Source organism: Aphis gossypii, chromosome 2 (assembly GCF_020184175.1).
Source record: "Aphis gossypii isolate Hap1 chromosome 2, ASM2018417v2, whole genome shotgun sequence".
NCBI classification, from domain to species: domain Eukaryota; kingdom Metazoa; phylum Arthropoda; class Insecta; order Hemiptera; family Aphididae; genus Aphis; species Aphis gossypii.
In genome coordinates, this window is record NC_065531.1 from 13609810 (window position 1) to 13628696 (window position 18887).

Sequence of the window (18887 nt, forward strand, 5' to 3'; positions counted from 1 at the left end):
CACGTATATAATAGATGCTATAGCTCAAATACAAAACATAATTGATTCGACGATATAATTTCGTTATAAAATAATAACATTATACGATTTACATTATTATTGTTATTATTGATGATTGGTAAATTATATTGTATTTAATTACGCGTTTCATATACACATGCGGCGTGATCAATGTTTTATATTCTTGTACTGAATAATTCACCATGCCTAACCTAACTAATACAATTTCTATTTAACAATGGATTTTTGAAATTTTTTAGTATACTGAAGGACCATACTTACAAATACTTTATTAACTATGCATCTAAAGTGATTAATTTGAGTTATCAAACTTAATGTACTGAGGTTAAAGTTTATGACAACATCTTGAAAAATACGTGTAATGATTTGAAAATTTTAAAGTAATACAAATACAATTTTATAATCTATAAAAATTCTCTGAGTATAATAATAATAATAATAATAAAAATATTTACTGGACTAAATATTAATTATATTTTTTTCAAAATTATTATTAAAAATTATTAGACTTAGTAGGTACCTACATATTATTATATTTTTGAAACTATTCATATGAATTACAAACTAGTTGCATGTACAACATCATTTTCCAAAAAAATTATCTGATTGGCAATTCAGAAAAAAATGTGTGGCTTAAAAAAATAGTTTGTATCATCGCGGGAAGCTCTTTAAATGCTATAAGTAACATTCAAACTATTGGAAAATATTACCTATAAATATACTTGGAAATGAGGGAAATCGGAATTAGTATTAAGCTATACTTAGTATATATGTTGAATCTGAATATTGTACAGGGTTAATTTTATTAAAGAAAATACTTATTTTATCAAAAGTTATTAATATTTTTAGAATGAGTAGTTAATTACTTGTAAATCGTAGTTGTAAACTTAACCTTGTGAACAAACATTTTGCGAGATACCCTTGTGTCACTATTTTAAGATTATATATATATATATATGTCAAATACTTAAAATACTTTTATATTGATATAATAAAAATACAAAAATATTGTTTCATAATAGGTACACACATATATAAATATATTCGGTCAAATAATAATAATAGAAAAGAAAAAAACTTTATTTTTTGAGTTAATAACTAGACAATACTGATTTAATAGTAATAGACATTATTTTCATAATGATATTTTAACATTATTGGCAAATGGCTATTCTATTGTAACAATTAATATTCGTTACAAAATGTATTTTTATACTTATAGTTCTCAGAAAAGTATTGTGCTTCAAGAATATGAAATTCAAAGTATATGCTGCGAACAGTAATTACTTAAAATGTAAAAGTTAACACTTTTCAAGAAAACGATTGTTTACATTTAAAAAAAATACTTTATATAATATGCGTATACTATAGTTAATATTGTTTACTGGTATGTAAAATTAAATTCATTCATAAATATACATATTATAATATTATATTATAATTTATTGAAGTCGACCACTGAGATACTCATATAATGTAGTCACGTTGTATCCTTTCAATAGTCTTTTATTTTGAATTTGTATTTGAAATGAAAAATAAACATTGCACATAATATATACGCAAGTTAAAATGTTCAAATAAACGAAAACTCGGAGATTCAAATATACACATAATATATGAATATATATACTGATTGCAAACCTCAGAAAAATGCGTGTATAATATATATGCTTATAAAATCACTCGATAGAATCATTTCTTATTTCACGTGTGAAACAAAATTTCCTCACGGTTCTTGCAACATTATATAAAATATACTTATTATACGATACATATTACATTATATTCTATATTATACTGTATGTAAAATTCGAATTAAATTAAATTGTCGTTGATATTACCGCACAGTCTATTATACAAGTTAGTTTAGAACAACCAAAGGTTTCCATACGCTGGATGTTTTCGAATTGTTTTCAATGTGCATATTACAATATATTTTATATGAGTATTTTATGTGACTCTATAGTAAAAGTTTGTGAGATAGGTATTTATGTCACAAAAACATTTTCACAGTCATAAAAAAACCTCGAAATAGACAAAAACTAAAATTGATACCTGCAGGAGTTAGAAAGATGTATCAAACGCTATTGGGCAGGAAAAAAATTGATAAAACGGTCAAAGCAGCAACAGGGTTAAAATTAACGGTAGACGGCACGAAATGCGAGAATGGCACATTCGTACTAGACGGTATTTGTTCACTATCCAAGAATATTTAAGTTTTTAAAAAATTTTATATTACAAAATGTATGCAATAAAATATTAATATTAAAAAGTTGTCAGAGAAAAATTGTTTGAAAAGTATAGTAAATTTCATGCTACACAATTTTACTTTCAATTATGTAAAAAAAAAATGTGTTTTTAAAACAAAAAAAGTTGACTGACAAAATATAGTGTAATATATTTAGATATTGAGTTTAGCGAATTTTTCTGATATATATATATATATATTTATATCCTTTCTTTATATATTCTGTCCAAAGAGCTAAAGTGTCATGGTCTGACGAAAATCGGTTCTTTTACTCATCCTTGTGTAACACCTAATAATCGAGACCAATGTAGCTATTTACTACGGCAGGATAGTTTAAAGATAGATGACATCTCTCGCAGACTAGAGTATTATTTCGTATTTACATATGTACATAATATATTAAAATAAAAATACCCATCATACATAGCCATGATAACAGTTTTTTTTTTATAAACTGTATGAACTCATTACTAAATGGTTTTATAATATTCAGCAAAATATTTATGTAGATAGGTACTCTAGTAATAAACTATAGGGAATATGAAATAGGTAAATAACTAATTATATTTCGGAATAATTCATATGGTGTGCCCAGGAGACAAATCCTGTATTTTCAGTAGGTCCTTGGAAGACCATCCTTTCTTCGGGAGTTTCATTGAAGGGAATAAGGGAACTTGTTGATAAAAATTAAACTTATGTTTTCATATTTACCAACAAACTTTTCTAACGTGGTACACCGTTGTCAACGATTATTATATAGAGGTAAGTACACATATTTATTTATAATTTGTATTAGGCGGTCAATAACGGTTATAATAATTATACATACATCGACTTTCAAAATGATTATTTTAGTGTATTATTTTTCGGCATAGTTATACACAATACACACAATTCTCGCGATTTATTGGCTTGGTGGTGGGTGTATATATATTAGTGTCTAGAATTCTAGATAGTCGTATTTCGACTCGTCTTGCAGCTACAGCAACGGATGCGATGGCTATAAATTCGGTTCCGACGCAACGTAATGTACGAACTATTTATACATATATATGTAAACGTGTATGTATATCTATATTGTATATAATACTACATGTACATTGTACATAATATATATAACGTACTCAGCATACTCAGCAGCAGTAACACGTAGTCCGTGACGTGTGAAGAAGGTCTCGCGGTATTAGCGTCATCAGCGTAGCGTCCGTACAACGAAATATATATTACGCTCTGTTATATATTATATATAATATATATGCATCGATCGTTTGTGCGCATGTGACGTCAACGACGGCGATAAATATCCGGCGAAATTAAACCACTACCGCCGTGCAGCAAAACGATCGAATGGCGATGACATTTATTTTATTAGAAAACGGCATTTTTCCATTCATCCGCACGCGTAAGTAATAAACTACCAACGATTTCGTTAAACGTATACTTATGATTTTTTTTATGAAAGTAGAAAATATTTACAATCTGTAATACATTATTATGTATATCGGTATATTATATTTGTACATTTGTATTTTTTTGTTATTGAATTATTTTTTTCACCGTATTAAAGAATATTATTATTAGTACAATTAGCTAATGTGTCGTTCAAATAATTATTTCAAAAATTGGTACACGAATCAAGGACGAAGGTAGCGTATCATTCAGTGACTTTAAATGGAATTATTGGTTTGATTTCAATTTGATTTTTTTTTTAATCACATCGTAAATAGATTACGTGACAAATTTATTTCTAGATGAGGATGATTGACTGATTATGTGTAAGAAGCAAGATAGGAAACATGAGGGTTTGAGCAACTGTAGAGATTTATGAAATTGTTTATAGTAGTGGGATGTGAGTGTATGGGTAATGTTTGATTGTTAAGACATAGTTTAGCGTGTGGTTATTAACATAATATACCAGGAAACGTTACCTATGAATAGAAGGTGTTTGTATTTGAATTATTGGAATAATTTTAAGTTATTGAAAGACGAATTAATTATTTTATAAATTAGGATTTTGCTTACTAGAGAGATCTTTTAATGAAATAGCTGCCTTAGTTTATGTTGTCTTAGGTTTAAATATATTCTCTTAAATTTTACGCGATTAACCAATAACCCAATTGATCTGTTATCAAAATGAACTTCTAAATATTTGACCAATTTGTTTATTAAGATTGTTTTGTAATTTAAAATACATTGGTGGGAAGGATTATTATTTAGACAATGTATATAAGTAATATAACTTATAAGTGAATTTATTTTTGTTTATTTTTATTTGTTATTCGCACTTTGATATATACTATCATTGTCTATGTAGTATGTATACAGTGAAAAATAGTTAATCCAATATTAAACTAATATAATTTAGTTGATTTTACTATAGTTTGTTTTTTTTGTGTCTATAGCACCATCAGTAGTTGAAAATATGCTTTGATTTCAAAAAAATTTGAGGGTGGTTTTGGATAGAAAATTAGATCTAGTTTGTACTTTAAATAAGTTAAAATTAAAAATACTCAGTAATCTTCAAAATAATTAGATGTAACAAAAAATTTAAGAGCAAAGCTTTTTTACCCAAATTAAGTTTCAGATTTTTTGTAACTTAAAACGAATCACCTAAAAAAATCAGAATAATCCAATGAGACCTATTAATTTGTCTATTTAACTCTCAGCCTTCATTGTTATTGTGATATAGTTACCTAGTTACGTCTCATTTTTACTGAACCCATGTTCTATATCTGCTACTGCATTTTGAGCCAAGATCGTATTTAACTCAAATAAATAAATAAACCAGCTGAATTATAATCAAATATTTTGTGATGTGAAGTAACGAAGATCGAAAAAATATTGTTTTGTTTGCAGAGTCGAAATAAAGACTATCTACGATACTGTTTTCAAATCTACAATTTATCTTTTTATTTACTGAAACTTAGCTCAATCTACTGAAATATAAAATCTCTATAATTTGATTACCAATACCATACAATATAAACTATCGTTTTCGAAGTATAAATCGATCCACCTGACACGTCGTTTTTACTAAGATCGTTTTTTCAAATCATGCAATGATTTATCGTTGAATTTAAGTAGAAATTATTCATTAATAGTGATGATAGTAGTGCATTCGAATCAAAATACTAAGCTTAGTTCACTGGTTTTTTAAAAATATTTTTTAAATACTATCTTTCGTTATATTTTAAACAATATCGCGTGGTTTATAAATATAATTTATAATTTCTATAATCTATAATTAAGGTAGACATCTTATATTTCAAAAACAATTAAGTTAAATATTTTAATTACATAACTGAATTACTAAAAAGTAAAAATTTCTAAAAATATAATTTTTACTATTTATCAGCGTTTTAATATTTTAATTTTCACATTTCATTAATGAAAATATAAAATTTAGTATCTTATTTTAAAGGACGATATTTTTTGGTGTACTTCGATACATAAAAGAAGAACAAATGGGTACAGATTTGCTTTATAGTATATAATATCGAGTGTGTCAATGAGGAACATTGTATTAAATTTTCAAACTTAATTTATAAAAATGGAAGATTTTATAATTATTTTGTAATTTTGAAAAATTCAAAATTGAACTTAAAATGTATAGTTGTAGACGCGTATATCCGTACGTGTGTATATAAAGGATATATTATACTTTGTCTAACGTATGGTAACTAACCTAACCCAAGTAGGGACGTAGGTAGGTGTTGGAATTCACCAACAAACAACCATGAAATAAAATGTTTTAGTAATGGACTGTATTCTTTAAATATATATGTATGCATAATAGACAAATTACGATAGTTCTTAACGGGTCGACCCACTCTATATATTCTTAAAAGCTAATACAGTTAATTATTTAACATCGTAATAAGGCATTTAATGTAAAACAAATAATATGTGAATCTAACCTGATCCGAAGTAGAAAAAAACGCGCCAATTTGAATCAACGTTTAGTATATGAGTTGTACACAGCATGTATAAGATGATAATATGAATCCACAAACACGTCGAATTATAACACACCGCTTGTAATAAAATAAATCCGAACTAAATTAAACTATTACTCACCGTATTTAATAATAATGTATAATACAATCCGTTAATTGCATAATATGGCGTCGGAATACTCGGAACGACAAAAACTACGCGTCGACAACAACACCGATCGGCTGACTGATGGCAAAGAATATGCACTGGAGAGTGGTAGAGGCACTACCGTGTTATCGATACCACGGTCGATCTTATCGGTGACCAATTAAATTATAATAATTAATTGATAACATATTTGATAACAGCAATAGTATTAAATAATAATATATATCGTATAGTATACCTATTATACATAAAAAGATAAAGATAAATTTACTGATATGAAATCTTGTGTTGATCTTTCAATAATTTTGACATAGTGAATAATATTTTAAATTGTCATTTATAGACAACAGATTTAAAATATTATCTATGAATAGTTCCAACCGTGTCAAAATATTTAGATAATTATTTCATGTGTAAAAAATGATAACATAAGAATTCGGTGAAAATCCAAGTATTTGCAGTTATTTCGGTTATTCATATTTGAATTTCAACAAAATACAAAAAGCCGTTTGAGAAGAATGAATTATTTTACAATTGAATGTGAACTATCGTACACATTTGAACTTTAAACGGTATTAAAATAAGTGATTTTCTGGTTAACTTTTTATTTTTGCTATAAGTAGAAAAATTAATGATAGATCATGACGTATTCAATTTTCTAAATTTAGATTTAGAAAAACATTTTTTCAAGAATTTCTAACTATAAAATAATTTGAAAATTGTCGATATTTTTTGCAATGTGTTAAAATTGATCTTTTACAAAAAGATATAAGATATTGTGACTAGGTATTTATTTTCAAAATGTTTTAATTAGCATATGAACAACTTACGAGCATTATTTATTAAACTGTTAAGTATTTTTACCCAGTAAATAATTTTTTATCAAAATTAAAAACAAAAAAAACTCAAAAAGTATCAAAATATTTAGAAAATGAGAAAATGTTATTGTGTAAATTTAATACGTAATCATTTAAATATTTGGTTCAAATAAGACGAGGTATGTATAGTTATTTGTTTTAGTGTTTCGCCAATAAACAAAATTGATTTTGTCTAATACTGTTTTTGCGTATAAATTCTAGTTTTTCCTTGATTTTAAGTTTTGTTTATTTTTTTTCCAAAAGTACCAACTTTTTTGCTATCAGAAACCACTTCAAAATTTTTCATGTTTCTAAATTGTTTCAAAGTTTTAATAGTGAAAGTACAAAACAACATTTTTATTCAAATTGCCGAAAATCATACAACTAACAATAAAGGATGTCAAATATACAAAAATATCTTAAAACGTACTAAACCTAAAGCCTATAAAATCAAAAATCATTCACTTCATCATTAGAAATACCAAACACGCCTCAGAACAACGATTTTCCCAGCTTAGACTTAAATCAAAAACCACCATACCCTTCAATTACAGACTGTAATTGTGTTCTACCATCAGTCGACCAACCATTAAAATTATCATAAGATTGTTCAACAAACTCAAGTCTACGCTACACTAAACTCCTTTCCACTTATTGTAACATTTATTATAAATGGAATCATTCAATAACCACTCACTATTAACAATATACTAATTTTAGTTTATCACGTTTTCACACTCTCAAAATATTATTACCTTATATTATATCATTATCATACAACTAATAATTGTTAAGCTTTAATGTAATATTATTGATAACATTTAATATTTAGGTATGCACATTTGTAACAATATTCTGACACAATTAAGTATAATTAATAATAGTAAAAAAAAAATATTTTATTAAATCAGTGGCAAACTTCTTCATCCATTGTTCATAAATATTATACATAAAAAATAAATTCATTTTAAAGCTTCTGTTGTGTACTATTATGTTATTAAAATCTATCTGGACTTCAATGTTTTGAAAAAAGAAGAGAAATTACAATATCACTATACAAAATATTCAAAAATTGACTCCAAAATCATGCAAATTTGCTGTTCATGGATTTGACATCCAATATATCTTCCTTAGTAGTCCAAATCATAACAATTTGTGTAGAAGTATTTTATAATTAAATAATGTAATTTTTATAACAATAAATAATTACTTAAATTAAGTGATTTAAATGTATTTACAATCGTCCATGTAATTCTTTATTCCACCTTTTATACATTTTACTTCACGTAATAATTAACACGGCGCGATATATAGGCAAAAGAGGTACACTGTTACACGAGAATGCTCCGTTGAAGAATAATTATTATTTATTACATTCCAAAATGTCCCGATTTTTGATACGAGTTATTTTATTATTTAATATTATGAGATGAGTTATTTTAATTTTACGACTTAAAATAAAAAATTGATTAGAGTTTTTCTTAGAAACGCGACTCCCAATCTGAACAAATGTTCAACTTGCCCTATGTCCTTCGCCAACCACGCAATATATTATTTTTATACGTCGTAATTAATAATGCTAAACTACTATGTAATAAGCGTTCAAGTCTCGTTTTACGTTCTCTATTTATCGTTGTCGCGATCGTTATTTTGTAAAATCATAATCATATTAATTATTGCGTCCCACACTTCATCATCTCATATTAATCATAATTACTTTTACTGTTCGTCGTGTTTTTTTATTCTTCCTCCAAATCGATTAGTAAATATTATAACAATATATCACTATAATATTATTATACTTAAAAATATAGCAAACGTTTTAATTTATAATGGTTTGCAATTATTTATTGAACTGGAGATAATCCAAGATTAGGACGAAAGTTTGAAATATTTTCCACGCCGTTCGGTCGTTATTAACAACTGTCTTCTAATCGTATTCATTAGTGATAATTACATTTACGAGTATACTTAATATTTATAGTATGTATTTAGCGACCGTATGTATTATCTTTAGCTTTGATGTCATGTGTAATCTATATAATTATATTGTTTATTTGTATCGATTTTGTACGCGATTAATTTTAGCGGTGTTTAAGATAATTTTCCACCGTAATTTTCTACAAGCTCAAATCGTACATGCGCATTATATAGGTACCTAATCGTGTTAACTAATTAACTCAAAGTTTTTGAACAAAAATCCATATTTTGAATTAGAATCACTTTAAACTTTGCAATGGGTCGCTGTAATCTACAAATGTTAGTTTCCTGTTTTTGAGTTAACTGATTCATTTACCAAAATTAATATGCGAGTGGATGTAAAAATAATAAGTAATAGTTTCTTGTGTAATTCTCATGAAAATAGTACACGATTATGGGTCATCCTAATATATATTTAAAATATTTATATATACACATAGTAATTATTTACGCTATCAAATCGTTTTCATATTGTAATATTATTCTGAATGTAAAAAAAAAAACGGTCTTCCATAATATTATCATATTTGAACTTAGTATGGATACATTATTTCTACGCTCTATTATATCAGTATACAACGATAATACTAGAACAATATTTTACTCAAAATAAGTACCTAATATATCATTATCATGTGATGATGTGAAGTGTAGGCTGCGGGAGTCATTCCTTTTTAACGTATAAAATATAATGTTTATAGTATGTAATATTTATATAATATGTAATTTTGTAAAAATACATATATCTATCTGGCACGGTTACGAATTCTATGATTTGACTATACACGATAATAATATAATGACATTTGAAAAATTCAACGGACATTTTGTACGATAATAATAATATACCTAATGTGTATAAATATTATAATTAGTTACTACAATATATTTTAATATATTGTGAAGTGCATTTATTTTAATTATTTTGTTTTTGTGATGTATTTCGAGAATATACATTGAGTGTTTTCTAAAATATAGTACATTTTTTATATGCGATAAGTGTTAAAAACTCATATATTTAGCTCATGTATTTATTTTTTATTTAATTTAATTTTTATGAAGATAATGGACCCCACTGAATATATTATATAAGTATATACTAAATAAATACGTTGTTGCATTTTCGCAAGTTCATTTGAAATTATTTTGATTTTAGTTTTGTTTGTTCTAGAAGTCTCGAGAGTGTTGACAATTTATTACAGCTAACAATCAAATAGCCTAGATTCATTGCAGGTTCGACTTTTGAATTTCGATATGTCATGGTGTAAAATATATCCGTCTACTGTTCAATTACAGCATACCAAACACGTAAATTATGTGCGGATTATGAATTATTAATGTGCACATGCGATGGGTCGAGTCGTAAAATTCATTTAGAGACTATATTATTTTTATTATTAACACCGGATTAAACCCCACGCATATACGTACATTACATATTATGCAAGGAACAACAAGTATTAATAGAAAAACCTTATTTTTTCCAAAAGTATTATATAGAGTTATATAATATTATTAAATATTTAATTGTAATTGAATAACCTGTGATATTTTATACGTAAAATATGTAAAGCGTCGCGATAAGAAAATATATTATATTATTTTAATTTATAATACAATAATATTGAAATATTTTGTTATTATGTAGAAGGTTTAGTGACGCGTCTAAAAATGTTATTATATTACTATAGGAAGTTTGATTCAATCGGTTTATTTGATATTATATTATTGGTGTTAATCCGTTTGTTTTAACTATATAATATGCAGAAAAATTGGCTACAGAAATAAAATGTGTAATACATCAATTAATCTTAAATTTAGAACCAAATGTTTAATGTTAAATTAACTTAAAAAAAATGTTGTCATAAAATGATGAGTTGTTATTTAATAACACACGTTTTATGAATTATGTGCGACTTGAAAGTTTTAAGAATTTCACAAAATGTATGTATTAATCAATTAATGCTTCTTAGTTTCCTTGAAAATGAATTTCAATACAAGTGCATTAGGTAGAATCGTGTTCATATTGCAGTTAATACTAAATACTAAATACTTTATAGATTTAATTGTATAAGCTGTACAAACATTTTAATCATGTTTATGTACCATGTATCTATATTGCTATATAATGTTATATATGTTTATTAATTTTGCTTGGCAACCTTAACTTTATTGTTCATTTATAAAACCCCGTCAAAGATTGTTATTGTTATATATTTTATAGTTGTTGCATTTTGAGATTGCTATCGTCCTTACCTTATTTATATTGTTTGTTCAGTGATTTGAATGTCCATCTTAATAACGATGAATACTCTTCAAACAAATAACGAAGATAATGGTTGTTGTCAAACTGTGATTTGTTGTGAATTTGGACTTTTAACATCTCGTACACGAAAATTAGTTTATAAGGAAACATATTTAGTGGAAGTCAAAAAAACATCCTAGATTTTTTAAGTATCGAATGACTCAATTTTTAGTTTTGTATATTAAGTATGTACGTACAATGAAACATTATAATATAGCTGGCAAATAATATGTAAATAATACATGACAAATGGATAAATTTAAATTTACTCAAACTGTTTTTCAGATTGTACAATACGATTATAATATTAAATGGTGCATTATTTATAATCATATCTAGCGATACAAACAATAGTATAAATACGACATCAATTGCCAATTGGATTAAAAGCAATTGTTTTCAACCCAATAAACAATTTTATACTTATTGTATCAAGTATTTTTTTACGATGGACGAATGACCCAATAACAGGATGTAGACTGAGATAAATATATATATTTATTATATACATATATTATTTCTGCTTTTATGTTACAAGCCATAGTTATTTTGGTGTAATGAAAATGAGAGAATAGCCACTAGAAAAAAACAGTTTTCTAGACATATTGTATTATAGGTAATAGTTCATTAAGTTTTCAGTGTAATAATAAACTACTATCACTATAATAAGTGGTAATTTATAAAATAAGAATTTAAATATTTGCTATACCATACATAAAAAATAAAAATTAATTAAATTAAAAAAAAAATTAAAACTTTTATCACTATGATAAATAGGTTGTGTGTATTTTGTTTTTATGTCTACTTAAAAATAAAATGTAAAATTCTAAAAACTAAAATCAACTGTAGTATGGCACATAGATGAGTTATCATCACGTTTTACAGTTTTTCCAACATTTTTTTCTTATTATCAACTAAAACTATAAAGGAGTACCTATACTAAATACTAATATATGTTTTGAAGTTAAATTATTAAGGGTGACATTATATACATATATATATATTTGTATGAAATATATTTATAAGCTGCAGAACTCTACCTAAAAAAAGTTTTTACGGTAATATAAAATGCAAGTAACGATAAAGTTATAGTGATACATGATATGGGCGGGTTACTATAGTAGTTGTCTTAAAATTTAAAAACAATGATAAATCATTGCACTCAAAAATTGAATTATACAAAGCTTGGTTTACCCAAAACGGGTTAAGATTTTGTTAAAAACAAATGCATCCTTTCATTTTCTCATTTTAAATGTTTTCATTACAGCTTTTGCGTTCAACTAACAATAATATATTTTGTCTAAAGATACAAAACATTGATTTTTTTCTATTCATGTGAATATTTACTAATTATGAATATGTAATAATTTATATATATACATAATTATGATATTCGTTATTATGAATATAATGAAATTTCCAATATTAATGATTTAATTTATAATAACTATTTATGATTTTCATTTATTACAATAAAATGTAAATCACTATTTTCGTTATCACAATTTATTGTTTTATTTAATAGATATTTATACAATAATAGGTTTGATAAAATAATTGTTATTTTGTTGAATGTACATTTTGTAATCATCATATATTATACTTTACATGAAATCCAAATGTTTTCTTAAAAACGGCAGGTACGTCTGACATTAAATTATTCACAATAGATTTGAGAACAGACTATTATATATACATAATTCATAAATATATAGGTAGTGGTTTTTATTTTGACAATCATTATACTAATCATTTTGAAAAATTGACTTAAATTATTGTTTGTTCAACAATAAATCAAACGTTTTTGGGATGAAAAAAAAAATGCAAAATAAATAAATGACCATGAGGGGCAAAGAATGGAATGAGATATACGAGAATTGGAGAAATATATAGCATTCAACATTTATAAATACAGCAGTTGTGCATATTTTGTTCGCGTCTATAATAAGGTTTTTTATACGAAAAGTCAACTCTAAAAAATTCTTTGTTCGCATTGTTTTTGAATTTAATTAAATTTACTATAATCGTTTTATTACTCATTTTCCACGATGGCCTTTTAATTGTTTTGAAAATCCTCGTTATAATACCTACACGCGTACGTTACATAATATCAATTTACGCTTTGAGAATGACCTCTCCAACCCGACCTCGATTTGTGTTTAATATACAGCGTTGAACGTAAGTACACATAAAAGCATTTATTAATGAACCATTATAATGATGTATTTCACTTGTATCTGTTGAGTTTTCTTTAACTACTCCGACAGTTGTAACAGAAAGCAACATTGTAAATACTTAATTTTTAAAACGCATATAATTGTAATATTCATATAGCATGAATTCAAAATAAAAATAAATAAATTTATAAATAAAAAATACCTTATTTAAGATAAATAATTAAAATAAAGTTTGAAAATATAATAGTTAATCTTTCCGTAGTTCCAGAATAATTTTCCTCTTTTAAGTAGCTGCGTAGATGCAGTTACCATTACTGAAATCGCGATCTGCATTTAAACAATGGTCATTAATATAATTTTAATATCACAGTATCATGTTAATCAATGACTGTATGGATCTTTTAATCTAACCCGGAAATATACTTAAGACTGCCAACAATTGAATTTTTTTTTAATAAATCAGATTTGAAAAATGTAAAATATTTTATATATTAAAAAAAAAAAACAAATTATTCCAAAAATTGCTTTGCAATAAAACTGAATTCATGACCACAATTATTTATTTTTAAATTTGTTATATTATAAGGTATCGTAGTTAAGTTAATATAATTGATTAATGAAGCTGTATGTTTTTTGTTGTGTATAATTTATTCTTGTGTGTAACGATTTGTGTTTTTCACCTTATTTTTATTAATCATTTATTTTTTTTTGGCTAAAAAATATTTTTGCATCTTTACTCACCAAATTTTGATTTAATCCCGTGTGAATAATGTATGTATTTTCCTTACAATTTCTTTCCTCTATACCAATTCCAAAACAGCATTGAATCAAAAAAGTCTATCGGGAAATCTGATGATTTTCCAATCTATCATAAATCAACACTACATAAGTAAAGCAACACATGAGACCAAACGTTTCTTCCAAAAAAGTTAATCATATAGGTGGTGCTCGAACGTTACTTAAACTGTGTATAAATAGCGCGTGTATCACGTACATCACTGAAGTCAAAAACGTTTAATTATTTATTTAATCACCAAACATTGCACTCGAAGACTCGTTTCTAACGTCTTATGAATAAAATATTCAAGTCATTGCGTTAGTTTTCATGTATAGGTGTATCGAATAAAATCAAATAAATCCAGTGTAGTTCACCTCGTCCTGTTATTCTTATCTGCGGGTAAATATACTGTTATACATACCTGCGCTACACACTTGAATGCTTATATGTCGTATAATATGGATGTTGCCTTTTATATGCTAGTATGGACGTGTATAATTTAGTATTTATTATTATATAACACGAGAGTAGTATTCGAGTACGTTTAAAGGCTGCAGGTTTGTAGGTATATGTCAATTTAACATAAAATACCATTTATTTTATTATGATTCTATCGCGTTTTAATAAAGTAATTACGAAGGTCATTATGCAGTCATTATGCAGTCGTATAGTGTTTTTCATTTTCCTGTGTAATCACTTATCAGTAGGGCTGAGATTTTATAGAATTTAAAATTGCATAAATGTGGATTATAATATTATCTTAACATTGTTAAATATGTGCTGAAAATATGGTAGAAATATCTAAATATAACCCATATAATAATCCAATAATATAACGCCGCGAGGTTGAAATAAAATTAATAACGGTGGAATATCGTATTTATTATATAATACATGTATATATATTCAAAGAATTAATGTTTGTCAAGATGAAAAAAATAATAAAAATGTTTTTTTTTAAAACTTTTCTTGGATTTCAGTTTTAAGTTCACGGCTTTCATCCACATTAAAAATTGAATAACTTGAGACGAGATTGATCACAGACGAAGAGATTAATAAAGAATAAACCAGTACAAAAAAGCACAAACAAACGGTGTTAATTTTGTTCTGAAATTCCTATGTAAGTAAAATGGGCATGACGTTTTAAATTTATTGCAAATAAAAATATATTCATAAGTATACAATGAGTATACTGTAAATGTAAATAATATATTATATATATTTATACTATTTATAAACTTAGGTATATGTGTTGATAATTTCAATTATAGTTTATGTTAGAATAAATAAAGGTCATAATACTTGCCAAATATATTCAGGTAAATAACACCAAAAAATTTTTGAAACTTTAAATTAATAAATTTAAAATATGATTCGTGAGCCGTGATTTGTGGGTAAGTTAGATTGCATGGAAAAATTCAAGTATCCTCACGGAAAAATATAAATAACTCTAAATATCACCATATATTTTCACACGGACACTAGATATTATTCTCACTGATTTCAAAAGACTGTCAAACTAGAGTATCAATTATAACAGTTGTATTTTGAAACCTGTTTATTTTAAACCATGATGCATGGCTATGAATGCCATGATAACGCTTTATTTTTTTCAAAAGCCCTTTCAGCAGGAGTATATGGCAAAGGTTCATTATAAAGGTAAAGTATACTCTCAAAAGTTTTGCTCGTCCTCCCACATAACATATTATAATATTATAAATACATTTTCAAAAAATATATGATACAATATTATAATATACAAAGTATATTGACATATATGTGGCGATAATTTAATACTTGCCAATTTCTATTGATTTCTGTTGTTTTAATTTTGGACTTTTTATGCTCTTATTTTCAAAAAGTTATTTTACAATGATTATATTTTGGAGAATGATCGGTTTTCATTTCTTTTGCGCAAGACGTATCAATTGATATCTTAAATTGTTGAATTGTTTTGAAAATTGTTTCTTTGGAATAGTATTGCATCTCCGCAAGTTTTCTGATTTATGGTTAGGTCGGCTATATGAAAGTTTGGGACCACTCCTGCGCAATTATAATGATAACTCAAAAAATTCGAAGAAAAACTATATAAAGTATAATACCTTTATATTATATACAATTTTCACGTATTTTTTGTTACTCGTAGGATCCAAAAAATAAATAAAATTGAATATAAGTATTAATCTATTTAGTTTAATGTATATACTATTTTTGTAATTCTATTGATGAACCGTTTCGAAGAGGTTGCGGTTGGTCAGAGTATGATCCATATACTAAAGTGGTCGTTTAAGTTGTGTGTTTATTATATAAAATATATTATTGTTCATATACGATGCCGTGTACAAAAAATAAAAACCAGCAAATGTCGCCGAAGAGGAAATAAAACGTCTCCGCCTCTGTTAGATTTATTACGCCCAAATATGTCTGTATGTAGGTGTGTCTTTTCGAAATAGCAGGTTTAATACGTCATATATTATAATAATTAATCGCCACAGCGCACAACGAATAATAATATAATGATATGATTATCATAATCATTCTATAGCATATTATTATAGATAGCAAGTGGCCGAGTACTATATAATTTATAATTATATAATACATAATTTATACGTTTAGGACACAACAAGCTGACTGTTGTGGCGGTTTTCGATTTATGGGTTTTATTGATACGCACACGGTATACCACTTCACTTAATCGATATCATTGCAATACATTTGGTATAAATTGGAACAATATTATATATTAAATATTATTTCCTATGGGCTCTGGCAATGTTTCGCAATATAATTTACGTTTCACAGGGTATTTAAAATGCGATAGACGTTTTAAATGAATTTAGTAATCCAACTAAAATGTATAATACCTTAGCTGTCATTATATGATTATGCAGTTGCATATAAAAGTTTAGTAGAACTAATAACTCATAAATGCTATATTAAAGATTTGGTTTCTTCAGATTTACAAGAATACATCCTTTCAAATTCAATGACAGTTTTTTTTTTTTTTAATAAATGATTAATTAAACAATAACTATCGGAGCTTCGTTTGACCGTAACGTTCAGCATGAACACGCGTATACATCGTTTTGTTTTCGTCCCGTTACCGCTGCTGTGGGCTCATTAATTTATTATGTTCAATATTATCGACGGTTTTGTAACTAATAATAATAATAATAATTAGTAATGAATGCTGAGGTATAACTCATAACTATTGCAGTTTTTATCACTACGATTTTTAAATAAAAATGGAAAGTCCTATTTACAATTTCTAATTACAAATTCGTAACATACCTATACTTTGGAGATGACTTTAGCGTGTTCAATAAAGTGTGGATTTTAAATATTCATGATTCGGTTTCTAAAAACGTTTCAATACAAATAATGTTAAATTTATTACAGTTATTACACGTGCTTATTATGCATCGATGATAATTAACGAAAACGCAATACACATACCACGATAATATGATTTAGTATGTATTCGTGTATAATCAATTCGATAGAGTGCGGCGCATATACGCGTATACATGTAAGTATTAACAACAAGAATTATTGTGTATGGTGTGTGCGTGAATGTAAATTCTACATCATAGTTCATTGGTCGGTTTGTGTATATATACTATATTGTATTATATGTAAACGATGATAAACAATGGCTGCAATTCACTGGAGACCGTTTATATAATATGTATTATATTATACGACCGTTGTTAATGAATTCAGCAGAGAGTTCAAATCGATAGTAGCTGTAGGAGTGGAGGAGGTGGTCCAAGGCGTGTGAGAGTCGTCTGAAATTAGGAGGGAAAGTGTGAATTTGGATTTTCACTCTGTAATCTTGTCTTAGACCGTTCTTAATAGCAAACCCTTCGTAGGTATACACTAAACATACATTCATACATAGTGGTACACATACATACTATAATAACGTGAAAATAAAACTACGGTAAAACATTTAATATGGCGTACACAAGGGGCATAAGCTTTGTATGAAAGTCAGATACGAGGGGCTCTTTCCTACCCTCAAAAGTGCTGGAGAATAATATGATCACCGACCAGATATAAATATTAAATTTACGCTATTACTTTTCCACTGATCGTTGGAGAGTTCTCGAGGTCATGTATTTAAGTACACCTAGATCAAGTACACCGTTTATAGAATATATATATATATATATATTCAAATAGTACAATAAGGTATATTAATATCATGTGCACCTTACCTGACTTTCAGTGGTAATGTATGTATGTTAAGCAGCGATATACTAAGGTGACAGAAATAAAAAACTCTCTGAACACAAACGAACACAACTCTAACTTATAGTTAGTTCATGAAGACACCAAGTAGTCTCGTTCGCAGGATCTGGTGTCAAAATATGTTATTAATGTGCCCGGTGCGCATACAATGGTGAGAAGG

At 26.4% G+C, this 18887-nt stretch overlaps 1 protein-coding gene across 4 annotated transcripts in view; it reads right to left on the reverse strand.

The window, feature by feature from the left end:
* The window catches only part of LOC114131219 (neuropeptides capa receptor), a 113936-nt gene that overhangs the window by 44239 nt on the left and 50810 nt on the right, over positions 1-18887 (reverse strand). Inside the window, exon 1 of one of the 4 annotated variants that reach the window (XM_050200913.1) lies at positions 6187-6476. The exons of the other annotated variants lie outside the window; for them this stretch is intronic. Coding sequence (XP_050056870.1) covers positions 6187-6253 — 67 coding nt within the window. The 5' untranslated portion in view covers positions 6254-6476. Of the gene's footprint in view, positions 1-6186; positions 6477-18887 lie in introns of those variants that run through there. 4 annotated transcript variants of the gene reach the window in all.